This window comes from Trachemys scripta, chromosome 11, assembly GCF_013100865.1.
Source record: "Trachemys scripta elegans isolate TJP31775 chromosome 11, CAS_Tse_1.0, whole genome shotgun sequence".
Lineage (NCBI taxonomy): Eukaryota > Metazoa > Chordata > Testudines > Emydidae > Trachemys > Trachemys scripta.
The window spans coordinates 42,862,138-42,879,074 of NC_048308.1; the positions used below are offsets into that span (position 1 = coordinate 42,862,138).

General features: G+C 39.2%; 1 protein-coding gene across 8 annotated transcripts in view; it reads right to left on the reverse strand.

The window, feature by feature from the left end:
• SESTD1 (SEC14 and spectrin domain containing 1) overlaps nucleotides 1–16,937 on the reverse strand; it is a 119,848-nt gene that overhangs the window by 84,558 nt on the left and 18,353 nt on the right. For all 8 annotated transcript variants that reach the window (XM_034785779.1, XM_034785782.1, XM_034785780.1 and 5 more), the window contains one exon: nucleotides 7,205–7,284. In XM_034785779.1, the coding sequence (XP_034641670.1) occupies nucleotides 7,205–7,259 (55 nt within the window). In that variant the 5' untranslated portion in view covers nucleotides 7,260–7,284. The remainder of the gene's footprint in view (nucleotides 1–7,204; nucleotides 7,285–16,937) is intronic.

Sequence of the window (16,937 nt, forward strand, 5' to 3'; positions counted from 1 at the left end):
AATGTCTCCCACTTTTCAAATAAAAAAAAAAAAAAGTCACCCAATACAGCTGAGTTTTAAAACTAACAAAACTGGTTAGTTGGATACCACCAAAGGAAATGAGGGAAAATTGCTATAAATTTCACGCTTCCACCAGACTAAGGGATTATAGCATAGTATTGTTATTTTGCATACCAAACCTGACCTTTGTCGACAAATATGCAGTGTGTAGACAAGGCCTTACAGAAAATCTTACCTCAGCATATAGTAGGAATCACTTAATATGTTGCAAATGTGTGAAAAATTGTGATTGAAAAATAAATCTTTTAATTGAAATTGTCATTTTTTTAAAGCCTGCTTATTGCGTCAGTCACTTCAGCAAGCAGTCAGTCACCAGGTATATTAGGAACATGTCAAAAAGATCGCAAAACCAGTTCTCATTTTGCTTTGAATGTGTATTTTACAGTCAGAAGAACTATTTTGTAAATACTAGAACTGGTTAAAAATTTTGTTCAAACTTTTCCAAACACGATCTGCAGAAAAAAATCATTTTTTCTAAATTGGCAGTTATTCTACAAAAATAGTCTAAATATTTTGGGTTATTGGTTGTTTAGTCATTCTGCCTTTCCTCCTTTTTAATGGAAAAAAAGAGGGGGGACTCAACAATTGGAAAATTATTTTTCTTTTCAGGTTCTTGATTTTGTTTTGTTTTTAAGTGGAAAATTTTCAAATTTTCCATGAAACATATTTATCATTTTCCAACCAGCTCCAGCTAAATACCAAACAGTTCAAGTTTTACATCCTGTGTTACAAGGAGGGCTGCAGTACAAAGTTGGCAATTGCCATGCTTCCTTTTGACTCCCTCAGGGTATATCTACACCACAATAAAACACTTGTGGCGATGCTGACATAATAAAACCACCTTGATGAGTGGCAAAGAGCTTTTTGCGACAAAGTTAGAGTGAGGCAGTGTCAATGTGCTTACTTATATCGCCCTAAGTGGCCTTCAGGAGGTGTCCCACAATGCCCATCATGAGCACTCTAGTAAGCAGTTTCTACTCTGTTGCCCTGCAGCCAGCTACACAGGCATGCACCCCTCCCTCTTTAAAGCCCCAGGAATTTTGGAAATTCCACTTCCTATTTGCTCAGCATGGACAGCTCACATCACATCTTCCCATGCCAGCTTTCTGCAGCAAATGTGCACCCACCCGGAGTACACCAGAGTTGCTGGATTGGTTGGGTCTGTGGGGAGAAGAGGCTGTGCAGTCGCAGCTCCAATCCAGTCATAGGAACTTTGATACATACGAGCAGAGTGCTCCTGGTATTGACAAGAAGGGGTATGAAAGGGACACACAGAAGTGCCGGGCTAAGATCAAGGAGCTGAGACAGGCGTACCAGAAGGCCAGGGAGGCCAATGGTCACTCTGGTGCAGCACTGAAAACATGCTGCTTCTACAAGGACATGTTTTGAGAAGTGCTGCAATCATCTGATCAAGCCAATAGCGAGCACAGACCAGAGAGACACAATAAATGAAAAACTAGAAATGGATGGCCAGGAGAGGGGAAGGAGCAGATAATAGAGAGTCAGGAGCCGATGATAAAGCTCATGGAGGACCAATCATAGATGTTCAGGTCCCTGATTGCGCTGCAGTTGGAACACATGCACGTTTGACTCCCCTGCACCCATACAGAACTGCATTCCATGCCCTCCCCAAACTCCCCACACACATTCCTTGCACATTCCCAGCCAATCACAGTACCCCTTGTACTCCAACCCTAGGAACATTTTCCGTAACAGCTGGACTTACACACAGCTGTGAGATCCTCATTTCAGAGAGTGTTGCTCACTTTCATGAACCTTGTAAGAAATGTTAATATGTGTATTACTGTTTAATAAAAATTTAGTCTTACAAAGACAATGATGTTTTATTTGTGACCTACATATTGGGGTTGCAGCAGAAATTCACACACAGTGGCAATCGGCACATTTGCAGACTACAATTAATTCTCAGGCAGGAATCGTTATTCTAGATGGCAAGTAAATAATGCCTGTCTAAATGCACTACAGAAAGACACATGACTGGGGCTCATTGCCAAAATGCTGCTTCAAAGACTCCCTGATTCGAATAGCCCCCCTGTTGAGACCCTCTAATAGCCCTAGTATCTGGATGCTCAAAATCAGCTGCCAGGTGATCCACCTCAATGCTCCACTCCTCGGGAAATGTCTCCTCCTTGGCTTCACAAATGTTATGCAGAGCACAGCAGGCTGCTATGACCATGGGACTATTTTCCTCATTGAGGTTCAGCTTGCCAAAAAGGCAGTGCCAGAGACTATTTAAATCAAACACACATTCTATGGTCATTCTGGACCTGCTGCTGAAGTGCTCCTTGCTGCTGTCAATGTTTCCGATGTAAGGCTTCATGAACCCAGAAGTAAAGGGTAGGCTGGGTCTCCCAGGATTACTATGGTCATTTCCACATCCCCTGTTGGAATCTTCTCATCCGGAAAGAAAGTCCCTGCATGCAGCTTTCTATACAGGTCAGTGTTCCTGAAGATGAATGCATCATGCACCTCCCTGACCACCCCACGCTGAGGTCAGTGAAATGACCCTGGTGATCCACCAGCACCTGCAATACCATACAGAAGTAGCCCTTTCTGTTGGTGAATTCCATCACAACATGGTCTGGGGTCAAAATTGAGATATGCATGCCATCTATCACCCCGCCGCAGTTAGGGAATCCCATTGCCGCAACGCCATCCACTATTTCCCATACATTGCCCAGAGTCACAGTCCTTTGTAGCAGGAGGCAATTAATGGCCCTGCATACTTGCATCAACATAACCTCGACAATGGGCTTCCGATCTTCAAACTGATTCACGACTAACCAGTAGCAGACTGAAGTTGCCAGCTTCCAAACAGCAATCGCCACATTCTTTGCCACTACTAAGGCAGCTCTCATTTTGGTGTCCTGATGCTGCAGGGCGGGGATGAGCTCCGCATGCAGTTCAAGGAAGGTGGCTTTGTGCATACAAAAGTTGTGCAGCCACTGCTCGACATCCCATGCCTGCATCACAATCTGATCCCACCACCCAGTGCTTGTTTCCCTGAGTCCAATAGCGATAGTCCACCATATGCAGCTGCTCCATGAATGTCAACATCAATCTTGAATTTTTTCTTTCCATGGCACACAGCAGGGCACACAGCATGGATTCCTGTTCAGATTCACAGCTCATGAAATACTGCAGGGTCAGCCACGTTGTGTTCTTAACGCTCATCACAAGACTGGTGAGCAGTGCAGGAGCTATGCTTTCAGGCAGAGATGGTAGACGCAAGTTTACAGGGGCAGTTGAAAAACAGTACAAAACGTAGTCAGAAGCCCTTGGAATTGTGGGACAGAGAAAATTGCATCATGGGGCAGTAATCCCGTTCCCATGATGCATTTTGATCCATTCCCAGAACTCTTAGCAGAAGAAGGTGGTAATTTGCACAATGGGATAGCTACCCATGGTGTACTGCTCTCTCTGTTGGTGCTAGAGCACCAACTGTGGATAAGCTCCGCCAACACAAGGAGCATTGTGTGAACATGCACAAGTGACGTAATAACAGTAGTTTATAATCGTCAGCGTAACTTAAGTGGACTTAACTCTGTAGTGTAGCCATGGCCTAAGTCTCTCTCATGGAGTTTCCCTATGCCCTTCTCTCCATCACCATCACAAAGCAACCACACCATAAATTAGCTGTAAAAAGTCGCTTATATTGAATACACAAGAGAATATAAAATTTAAGATTCCCTCAACATTGCATATGCAAGTTTAGATTTGACACTTGAAATCTACTCACATCTGCAGTAAGTGTTTGATCTCTATGATGATTTTTATTGAATAATTACCTGGATTTAAACAGTACTCACAGTGTGGATTTAAAGCGCTATTTATTTGTTGACATTTTCACCAAAGATTGCAATAAATTAGATATGTTATTAAGTTTCATGACATTTCACAGCATGCTCAAACGGAGTTATTTTTACTAAGGAGATAAGATTAAAAAACCTTTATTCTACCTGCATAATCATTTTAGTACAGGTTTATCAAACAGCCAAGACTTATTCAGGTCAGACAAATATTCTGTCACTGAAAGTCTTCAAACAGTTTCTTCAACTGACTTAAATCACTCAAAAAGATGGCAAAACAAGGATTATCTAATTCCCACAAACTCCCTCCAATGAATGACACTGCTCTACAATTTCAATAAGAGGTATCGAGCAATTCTATGTATCCTTCTAAACTAGAATTATTTTAATTCACAACCAATCAATTTTAAGATATATTATAAAACTGTGTGTCATAAATTGCTTAACAATCACATCCAGATTATCAATTAGGAAATTTCAGCAACCTTCCCTGAACATACCCCTAGCATTCAACATCATCAATACAAAAAAACCAAAACATATTACACAATGGAAGTTACACCAATGTTAGGGTGGACCCAGATTATTTTTTTCGTTTTTGTCTCAGCTCCTTAGTTATATTGCGATAACGAGATTTAGCAGAAGTCATTCATTTCTCCTTCCTTTTTAAAAAATTCTCTTGCATGATTGTTCATCACTGCATCATTATTTCTATCTCAGACACATTCCCCACCACCTTCACAGTACTATCTGATTGTGACTCTAGATGGGAAGCCAAAAAAAGTCATCTGACAAAGAAGCCATAATTTGAGCTATTATGTGAGGATTCTCAGGTTTAGAACCAATCTTAAAATAGGACAAATGCATGTGAAGTATGTTACAGATCAGCATTAACTGATCAAATTTACATGCTGAGAAAGTGGAAAAGCAGGACTGTACCACAAAAAGCAATTAAGGACAGGTATAAGAAATAAAACTGAAGGAACTGCTCTCTTACACCCTCCTGTTGGTTGCTTTTTCTGCTTCTACAGAAGCACACATTTCTGCCCCCTCCATCCTATGCACTAATTTACCAATGCGTAATTTGCACAGTCATTTATATTGCTTCTGAATTTGGCCCAAGGTTTCCAGGTCCATGGAAATACTGTTCCAATAGAAACAGCTGTGTTTTCCCCCTGAAAACACCGTTCCAATAGAAACTGTTGTATTTTCCCTCTGGTGAATGAAGTGGGGTACCAGCTGAGCGAATTAATCAAGCATTATTGCCAATAGCTTCTAGAAGGAACCACATAGCTTAGCCTCCTATCTCAAGAGAACAAGTTCTGAAAAGCACTGTGTAGTGGAGGAGGGAAAATTATGTCAAGTTAGACAAGGAATAATAAAGCAGGTCCAAACATACTAGTTTTCTAGTCTTCTAGCAGATTATAATTCTCTTGTCTGGGGAGCTCAACATCCAAAAACCTACCAGATATTTTCACAGCATAACTTTCTTCTGATGTTTTATTATGATTATATTTTAAAACTTCTTGAAACTAAATGATATAAAGAGATTTGACAAACTGGTTGCCCACCAATTTTCTTTATTCACATCTGAGAAAGCTAAAAAACACCTGTTGTATAAATCTGTACCATTAATTAAATTAAAATGTCTGTCAATACTATGTAATTCCAAAGAATCAAGCCTACTCAGCAATATAGTAAATTCCAAAATTTTTCCAGCATTTAAACAGCCACTCATTAAATTGCTTTTCACTAAGAATATCTGTATTTCACAGTGAATCAGGTAGCTTTGCTTGCCAAATTGCAAATGCACTTTAGCTGATCAGAATCTCCTTGAGGCATATGCTAATCAAACAATTGTACTCTAACTGCTGAAACTGCTCCCAGAGAAGGAGGCAGCTACGGAAATTGCTCACTATTGCAGGCTGCCAGAAGAAGCTGTGTGTGTGTGTGTGTGTGTGCGAGTGTGTGCGCGCGCGCGCAAGGGAAGAGACTAAATCAGTGGTTCTTAAAAGGGGAGGTTACATCAACTCATCTAGGATATTTGCCTAGTTTTACAACAGGCTACATAAAAAGCACTAGTGAAGTCAGTAAACTAAAATTTCATACAATTACTTGTTTATATTGCTTAATATACTATACAATATTTAGATTTCAATTGATTTTATAATACTATGGTAAAAATGAGAAAGTAATCTGTTTTTTCAGTAATAGTGTGGCTGTGACACTTGTATTTTTATGTCTGATTTTGTAAGCAAATAGTTCTTAAGTGAGGTGAAAACTGGGGTACACAAGACAAAGACTCCTGAAAGGGGTACAGTAGTCTGGAAAGGTTGAGAACCACTGCTCTAAATACATTAGCTCTGAGGAGAAACACGGGAGTTTATTTTTTTAGACATTCAAGCAAGACACACACTTGCTTGATTTGGCTAAGAACTAGCCATTAGCTGAAATACAGTAATTTTTTTTTTTAAGCTAAAACAATGCTTCCTGATTTGTACGATTGCAAAAATGTACTTATCAGCAACTCATCTTTCTTAAATTCTGATGTGCATAGGAGTTAAAACAGCAAGAACTAAAAGCAACGTGAACATCTAAAACAGCACAATCTCAAGTCATTTAAAACATACATCACTTAAGGGAAACTCTTCATTCTTTTGTAAATGATTGACAAACCTAAAATGCAAATTTGTTTGAGCAAAATAATACAAATTAATATTCCAGCTCCAGCTCTACCCCTGCCAGACTAAATCATTATTTTTACTACTTGATAAGATTTCATCTTATTATTAATTATTTGAATGCCCAAGAGACTCAGTCTGGACCATAACCCCATTGTGCTAGGGGCTGTACACGCAGAACAAAAAGATGGCCCCTATCTTTTGTGGCGTAAAGATTGGAAGGAATGGAGGAGGAAGAACTCTCTATAAGAAATCCTGAAAACGAATTGTCCTAAATTTCAGAATCTATTGCTTACATGTCAGTTAGTAGTTAGTTTTGGACCCTTATTAAATAATCACATTTTATTTTATAAGACGTGAAACATGACACCAACCTTGCATAGGTCATTTCAATCAAGTTACAGACCAGAATAAAAATTGGCTTGCCAAGATCCACTAGTGACAAACTATGTTTGAATTTAGTTTTACTATCCAGATTAAAAGAGGATATTTTAGACCGGTGTTTGAAATAAGCCTTAGTGAAAATCTAAGATACATGTCTGTCAAATGCATCTGGCAAAGATCAACAAATCACACAAGTCAGATTCAAATGATACACTGAGGAACTGACTGAAGAAAAATCAGAAACTGTACCTGAAAGGAAGGCTAATTTTTTCTTCAGAATAGGTAATATTACGGTAGCTTCCATTCTACTTCCGTTAACTTTCACAGCTCTGAAACACAAGAAATTAAGAGTGTCAACTTTGGGAAATCAATTACCATGCTACACTAGAACAAGAGTTGGCTTGTGCCAGCACAGTTTTGTACTTACTTTTTAAGAGAGCAGCACAGAATACTTTATAACTCAAACTGTGAAATAACATTTGAATTGCATTATGTTGCAAAACTGAAGAAAAACTCCAGATCAATGTCAATCATTTTTCAATTGTAAATCTTTTAAGTCACTATTATTTCTCTTTATTATCTGAAAGCTACCTAGGTTTTTTTATTATTTTAGCATTAAGTTTCATAGACTCTTCAAAGTTAAATTCATTTTATTTTCAACACACTAAAGACAAAATACAAACCCATGAGACATACACAGCTTAAATGCCCTTACTCAAGATGGGGAAAAAACATTAAAATAGAAGCAGTTTATAAGTAGATCATCTCTTATAATCTTGTCATTCTTGTGTAATGGAATAGGTGTGACTAAACCTAGTGCTCCTGTTCACATTTGATAGGGTTGCTCTCAAAGTACCAGAATTACAATGATTAAAAGAGTAATTATCTTTATATTGTACGCAAGTTAATGCATTACCAAATTAATATCTCAATGCATTTATTACCAAACTCAGACTGAAGACACACTGTTTGCAAACAACCTAATTAGTCCTTTCTGTTGCTTCATCATCTTTTAATCTATTGCTTAATGTATAGGTGGAGATGTTCCTGCTTTTCTCCCCCTACTTTCATGAATTCAGCCCAAATTCACAAAGAGTGTTTGTGACCCAAAAACAAATTGAAGGGGAGAATTCACCCAGCTCTGCAGCATAGCAAACTTCTAACAATCCTAATAATTTACACACGCTGTTTCTGCTGGGCCATGGGAGATACAAATTTCAATAGAAGAAGCAGGATTGAGCCAATATAACATTGTCCCATGTCCTAAAGTTCCAAGGAAACTCCTACATACTATTTCAACATGATTGGGCTTCACAATATTGGAGAGGTGGCTCAGGAAGGGGAAATAGAAGGAAGGGCAAGGGTAAAGCTCCAAACCACCATGAACTTCCATATGCACAGGGATTCTCCTGCTAAGACACTTCCTGCAAAAGGCCAACATTATTTTATGCCAACTTCCACTCTGTAACTCAAGACCTTCCTTTCACCAAGGGTGGACTCTTTTGGTTTATGCATTTTCAAGGAACCAGAAAGAACACAGCTCAAACATGCAAAACTGGTTACTTAAAATCTCAATTTTTTTAAACTAATATGTTAATTTTCTTCTGATTTGAATTTTAAGCTACAAGGAAAGCAACACATCAAGTTTGAATTTTCTAGCGTCATTCATTTTTAAGTTATCCAAGAGTGAAATATCTGATTGGAACATATGAGGAAAATTTTTTCAAAGCATGTGTAACTCAAAAAATGACGGAAATGGTTTGGCTCAGACTTTTTTAAAGTTACCTTTTGGCTAAGACAAATTTCAGCATAAAAAGATCTTATTTGAAAAAGCTATGAATGCATGAAAGACTTATAAGAAAATCTAGACCTATAAGAAAATCAGCATCAGTGATAGCATGCACCACTTGAATACATTTTATACATAGATCTATCACACACACACATCCCCCTATACAAATCTGTGTGTGGCTGCGCGTGCACAAAACCAATCATGGCCATGTCCCATCGTCGGTGGGGATCGAATCCATAGAATCAAACAGCACCAAAAGTATCTGAGCCACCACCTGAGCTAAAGGAGAACTTATTTAGTTGTGACAACACAAAGTTGTACAGTAAGCAGTGCCTGCCAGCAGAGGGAGCCACGATCACACCCACATCACTAGGTCAGTTCATTGTTTGTGTGTGACTACTGCAGGAAAAAGGGAGAGAGAACGAATGATGGTATAGAGTGGGACTATAAAGGTTTTGCTAGCATGAATTTGGCGCGGATGTGTTACAAGTGATAAACTCACACAAGTAAAGCAGATTATCTGAAATAAGTGCCAATACATTTTTACTATCACACTACCATATATTCTGTACATGCCACATTTTACAGAAAATATTTTAGAAATGTTTTCAAAAACTTTTTAAATCCTCAATACAAAATACTTTGAATTATAGATCTTATGCTTTATCAAATTACCACTCTGATCTGGAGTACATTTTTAAATTCACATATAAATGCAGAACATGATGTGACAGTATATGTGACATACACTGAGTAGGGTAAGCGGTGCAGAAGAGCTAAATTTCCTTGTGCAAAATTACAAACTCTTCCTCTCATTACAGCAAAAATGCTTCTTACTGCCAAATTAATTTAGTCATCAGGAACAAATGATCACACACCCAACAGAGGGTGGGGTGGTTTGATCACACCAGCAAGGAAAAGCAACCCCTGGGGTCCCGAGAGAAGGGAGGGGCAGGCTCGACTGCTCTGTGGTCTTCCCCTCTCCCACATCCAGAATGCAACTCGCAAGTAGAGATCATTGCGGGGGTTGGGAGGGAAGACACTGAATTGTCCACCTCTCCCTTCTGCTGTTGGGAGGCTGGGGAAAGAGGGGAGAGTTGATTGTCTCACGCTCCTCCCCTTCCTGTGTATAAAGCCCTGGGGCCATGCAGCAGCCATTCTGCTCTGATTGCTGCTGAAGAAAGAGCAGCTGCCTGAAAGAAGCCATATTGACAACACTTATTTATATTTGAGCCTTTACACTCATTTGCAAACAACGTGAGCATGGTTAAGTTATGAAGCTGAGGGCCCCAGTTTCCTACAGTGCAGGAGTGGACAGTTACTAAGGAAATTAACTTGCACCAATTGGCTCACTCTCTGGATGACTCTTTTGGCAGGAAAATGTGATTTGGGTGAACTCACTCACCAATTAGGAACATTTCCATAGATGGCAAAATGCCTGGGGAGTCCTACTCACCCCCTGAAAAAAAGAGACAATCCAGAGAATGACATACCTGGAAATCAAATCGGTAGGTGTATCACGCCTAAGGAAAATTTGGACAAATTAGGTATGTTAATACAAGAGATGAAAGGTTTTGGCAAAGTAACTCCAAAGCAGTTGCATGTAATTATGGGTTCTTTAAATTTTGCCCCAACTGTCCTGGTCAGGGCTTTTGTGTACATTTAGTAGCAACCACCTTGGCAATTAAGGAGCCTCATTATTTTGACAAAGAAAAAGAGGAAATACTTGAGTGTGGGAGAGATTTTTTAAATAGTTTAAGGGAATGATATGATTGGATGCCAGGTTGAAATTTACAGGTACAAGTGGATGCCACGGTGGATGTTAGATCAGTAGAGGCTTTGTCCCCAGGGCAAGTTTTTGCACGGCAGAGGCAATACTGTTTAAGGCAGAATTTGCTGTGGCTTTTCAGTCCCTTCTGGCGCACCAACAGGCCGCTCCAAACACACACTGGAACTGGAAGAGGTGCAGGTTAAATAACGGTCAATAAGCAGATGCTGAAGCCCAGAATAGAACTAAGAGCATGCCTAGATGAACAGTTATGCCCAATTAAATCCAGAAGAACATTTTCTGACCTGGTGTTTGTAAGAGCCAGCCTTTTATTGTATTATACTGGGATGCCAGTTACTTGACCAGAGATCCATTTGCTGCAGTATTAAGAAAGGTGTTAGCCTGCTTGGGGTACAATACAGCAAGATTTGGTAAGTATTCCTTCAGGAATGATGTGGCAACGTCTGCAGCTTTGAAGGCATTTGATTCACGGAGGGGTCCAGGTGACCAGGCTCTGGATAATATAATGTTATATAACCAATGCCCACTCTTCAGTGGGGACTAGCAGGGCAGGGGGAGAATACAAGCTAAATCTCTTTCTGCTTGCAATTTTCAGGAGACATTGGAAACAAGATGATTTGCTGCACTTGATGATAGGGCACTGAGCCCACAAGAGGACAGGAGAACAGCAGGTGGATCAGAGCTGGGCTTCAGGCTGCAACAGTCAGCTTTGGATGGCTGCAGGGGAGGGGCATGTTGTGGCACAAGCTAATGCCTTTCCTGCACTCCCTGATGGGAGAATCACATTCATCTAAGGTCTTGATTATTCATTTAATAGAGAACGATCTTGGGGTTTGTACCAGGGTGAATTATAGTGTCAGAATTGAACAGGAACGTAGGCTGGATTATCCACTAGTGGCTGGGCACCAAACGAGGTTTGGTTAAAGATGTTTGCAAAGCAGGTATTTCAACTCTGCTAGTGTGAATCGGGCCTGGACCAATTGGTCACTGATCTATTTTGGTGAGAAATCAGAAAAATCAAGTATGATGTTTCTCAGCTCTACAAGGAAGACGAGCACATTGAACATATACAAGGACCTGCATATGACTGTGATAACTTAGACTGCATTGATGGGAGACTGCACAAATGGATGGCAGATACCAGAAAGTGGTGTGAGGGTTGTGGCCAAGCTACTTTTACTGGTGCCCCCGGTGTGCAAATGAAGTCATTTTACAGCAACTAAAGCAGTGCTTAATTTGTACCATGGCTTGCCAAGGCTGAGCCCTGGCACCTCTAGGCTTGGCAGTTCATAGCCCTGGCACTTCTGGGCTTGCCGCCTCAGTTACAGAAGTAAAAAATACTGCTTGAGCCCCAGCACCTCTTTCATTACAAATTAAGCACTGAACTAAAGGCACAGGTTTTTTGACTGACTTCTTTGAAGGTATCTCTGTAGACACCTTTATGTCTATACACATGGCTTTTTCTGACCAAAAACATTTTGATTCCCCTCATTTTTAGGTTTCAAAAAAACAAAACATTTAAAATCAGTGAACAATTACAAGTTTGAGAGAAGAAATTGTATTTCGTGCCTTGCCAGCGTTTGCAGAGGCTATTTGTGCTTTGTTGTGAAAAAATATTGTAGTGGGTTTTTTTTGTTTGTTTGTTTGTTTTAAACCAAACTTTCTCCTCTCCATTCCCCAAAGGACAATGTGTTTATCGATGCCCTTCTTTTGACGAACAAACCAATCTACATGCCAACAGCACACTTTTAGCAAAAGTGAACATGCACATTATTTTGCATTTCTGCAGATTATATTTAAATGTATTAGACAAATTAGGATTACCAAAACAGCACACACCTTAAATGCTGATTAGTCAATTCAGCAACATCACACTAAATCTTCCTTCTGCTTCAGACAAAAGTTTCTTTTAAACGGAGCTCAGATCTTCATTCTTGTTTCTCCATTATATATAATTCATCTCATCCACGCCAATGCTAACTAGCTGACCTTAGTAAAAATCTTGTTTACAGCACACGAGCAATGTTTCAAAACCTTTTTACTTCTCTCCTGATCAAGAAAGTTTCTCAAGAAAGGTTATTGTGATATATAGTAAACAGCCATTTATTCTGTAAACAAAGAGGAAAGCCTTTTATTTTGCCATACAGTTCAATATTTGCATAAATAGAGAGAGAGTCTGAATCAGTGTTTGTTTGTTTATATGTATATAACACTAACAAACACTGATTCAGACTAGGCAATATTTATTCTTTTGAGGCTGCAAAACCTCTATTATTAAAATACTTACTGGCTTTCAGAGCTATAGTAGTATATTACTGTCCATAAGCTAAAATAGCTCCTTTGTTCAATACTTCCTGAAGCCAAAGGAAGTATTTCAGTTTATGAAAAAAACCTTTTCATCACTATTATTGACAATCCAAACCAGCCATTCTTTGTTTGAAATGCTCCTGAAATTTTCAGTTACCCATTTAATAAAGGCTTTATTTAGGGTGCTCTCTATCTAACAGGAATAGTCTGAAAGACAGATTATCAGGCTATTTCCTCCTTGTTCCCACCCCAGCAGGAATGGTTATAGCATCTTCCACCAAACCTTCACAGCCTTGGAAGATTCTTGGGGAGGAATGTAGCTAAAGGTCCTTCCTTAACCCCAACTAGAAAAATGTTTTGGGGGAGAGCAGAAGAGAGTCACTCTGCTCCCCACTGGGAGCTAGAGACAGATGGCACCACACACTCCACTTATAGAAGGCCTAGCAGCTGCCCTAACAACTATGGGGCACTACATGTACCATTGCCTTGGCAGCTCCCATTTGAGGGCAGTTGTACACTAGGGAAATGCTAAGATATTTTGCCATGTGATTTTTTTTAAGCTATATTAAATGCAAAGGAGCAAATATATTACTGTAAATAAAAGTTACATTAGAATGAAGATTTAGCTACTGTAATACCCAACAAGTGGTTTAAGATATCAATCTTGTTTTTTTCTTGAACTTTCCTATTTCAGAATCGTTTTCTTCTCATTTTGGTTGATTGTCATTTTTCCATCTATACTAGAGCAAATATAAATCCAATCTCTTGTTAAGGAGGGAGATTAAGTTCAGTAATTCTTCTAAAATGGCTGACCTACTGAACTCTTAAAAAAAACATGTTCCCTATGTTGTAATAAATTGGGCCTACAAATTTACTCTAGTGATGAGTTCAACTGTAAGAAGTATGTAAAGATTCATAAGATATCACAATAACCTATAACAAATGTTGATGTGAAAAGATATGAAAGGGAGACTGAAATACTGAATTAGTCCAAACAAAAAAGCTTCCTAATATAAGCCAAGGACTGTATTCACATCCTGCATGGTAAACAAGAGAAGTGTGGAATCATAAATCGGTGCATCCAAACTGGTGTGTCAGAAAGTAGGCCTAACTGGTGGACAAAATAGTGAGGGGATGCGCTATTCCACCCCCCACGATTCCCTTTGGGGGTCCTTAAAGTAAGAGACTTGGCGGGGGGAGGAGGAATTAGCTACCGGAGCAAACTTCACCATCATAGCTATCACCCCCACAATCCCCTTTGAACCCTGGGCCTTTTGTCACACTCATCCTGAGAGATGTCTTGACCAGACTGGGACCTAGATGACATCACCACCTCCTGCTAAATCCCAAATACCACCTGGGATGAAACAGGATTGGACTTAGACAGCAGCTCCAGCCCATTTCAGCTAACTTCTCTTTTCCCCAAAAGGACAATTACCATCTTTGATGCCATCTAAGAGACTGTCAAACAAGGTAGAGGGCAGAAAGGGTTTCCTTCTAAAACATCGCTCCAGCTAAAGGAAAAGGGAACACAGGATGGTGTTAAAATGAAAACGTTATTTAATACTTTACATTGCAAATGCTTTAATTATTTTTCCTCCTTTTCTTTATCTTTAATAAAAGATTAAAAACAATTTGTAATGGTGTGTTTGCCAGGGTAATAAACAGGCTGAGGTGTCTGTACACCAAACTCCGGTATTAAATAGTTACTTAACACTGTTTAATATTGGACAGTAACTGGGTTATGTTAACACAGTTAGCCTCATACTTCATCTAAATTAATACAACATTCAATACAAAAAAACAAAAGTAAGACGGATAATTTAAAAGCGCATCAATGTAGCTTTTAAATTAAAATCAGAAAAGGGAATACTTTAAGCACAGAATACATCATGCACACGTCAGTAGTTCTGGATAACATTTACCCCAGAATCTTAAAGGAATTAGCTCTGACATGCTGACACATATTTCATAAGTGTTATGTAAAATTATAAAGAAACCATAGGGACTGACGAAATTCATGAATGGGGGTGGAGGGGAGAACAATTCTGGCAATGACTGATCAGTAAAACTAAATTTTAGTTCCTAATAAAATAAAGAAATTTGGATTGGAGAAGAAGGGAAGGGATTAAAAACCTAGATGACAGTAGAACAATAAATATTGACAAGAACTGGTTTATGAAATAATCATAATGTAACACTTTTCATCCAAAGATCCCAAAGTGCTTTACAAATATATCAAAACACTCCTGGAATAGAGGCAAGTATAATACCCCATTTTACAGATGGGGAAACTGAGGCACAGAATAGTTAAATGGACGTGCCCAAGGTCATACACCACGTCAAGTGACAGGACCAGGACCAGAACAAAGATCTCTACTCCCAACCTCTGATCTACTCATCAGACCACATTCCCACATATCAGATTGTAAAACTGGGGGACTAAGGACATAAAGAGCATCACAAAACTAATTCAAAATTACTTGGATATGAATCATATGAGCATTGTCATATTGACAAAAGACTTGCTGAAAGACCATAAACAAAAGTACTATCAAAGAGCAACGTACTAAATTGTTTGGAGGTTCCCAGAGAGATGTGACACAGGCCTGCATTAGGCCCAGATTTAGCATTTTCATTTAAAACACAAAAATATTAACTGGGAAACGCTGCAAATACCTTTAAAAAAATGCAACGGGACAGAAAAATTAGAAAACAACTACTAAATAAAATTCAGCCTGGAAAAAAACACAAGCTTATACCTCTGGTGAAAATGTCTGTTAAACAGAGAGAATTCATGAGAGGGAGATACTTGGAAAGCAGCAGTGCTGAAAGAAGCCTAGAGGAGACAGTGAACAAATTAGATACGAACTGACAGCGTGATAAAGTGCAAAAATGATTTTGGGCTGCAGATGAAAGAGTCTTCAATCACAGACCAAGAGTAAACAGTCTATTTCCATACTATTTCTAGGTTCTGGTGAGACTGCATTTAGTACGCTACATACTGTCCAGGACAATTCAGTCCTAAAAAAAAAAAAAAAACACCACATGTAAAAGTTGGAGAAAAGATAAGAAGCTGCGGAATTTGGCTTATGAAGAAATCATATTCCATTATCTAAAATGTCCACTGCAAATATCTTGAGCACTGTGCAATATTACAATAATAAAATAAAAACAAGTGTCCAAAAAGCCAGCCACTCTTTAAAACAAAAGAAAGTTAGTTAAAAAAGAAGAAGAAGAAGAAAAGCAACAGCCCTAAAAAAGAGGGAGAACCCAGAGGAAACACCCTCCCCGCCAAACTGGCATCAATTAGCTAACCAGAAGCGAAATGTCCTGAAGACAGCTGTAGTCAGGTTCCCTTTAGCACTATCCTATTTTTCCTAACCCACCCAATAGAAATTTCTGCACAGAAGCAACAACAAACTGGCAAACTCAGCTTAGAAGAGAATTAAGGTATGATCACTCAAGTGCTTCAGGGTTAAATCATTAAGTGCATTATAAACTAACAGTAATGTCTTGATCTTTCAGAAAATTAATTATTCCCTCATCCCATTCCAAGAGAGGAAATATTACTGCAGGGCAACAGCCCAGCTATAGTTAAGGTTCAGACCAGGTTTCTATTTAAAGCTTGACTCTTCCAAGTGCACTAAAATCTATACAGTTACTTGGATTGCCTTGAAATCTGGTGTGCCTCATGGGTATGCAGAGTTCTCTTAATGATCTAAATTGGGGGCCATTTGACCAGGTGGTTCCTGAGATATAGCCTCTGGGAAAAAATGGCTTTTCTTAAAGTTGAGAGATTCTGGCAACCTATTTTTGGTCATAGAGATCAAACAAGGGCTCAGATTATTGCACCAAGATGCCCAATACTCAAAGGTTACCCCAACAGAGTGCATGCCACTCACCAGTTCTTTGGGGTAAATCAAATTAAAAGATTTCAAAAATATTTGGCTTTTCCAGTTTGGCTAGTTGCAAGACTCATGCATTAATTCTCATGCCAAGTGTATTATCCTGAGCACACATGGACAGAAGAATTAACAGGACTGATAGCCTTCAAATTTTCACGCCAGCTGGAGAGCCAAGGGAATAAGCAG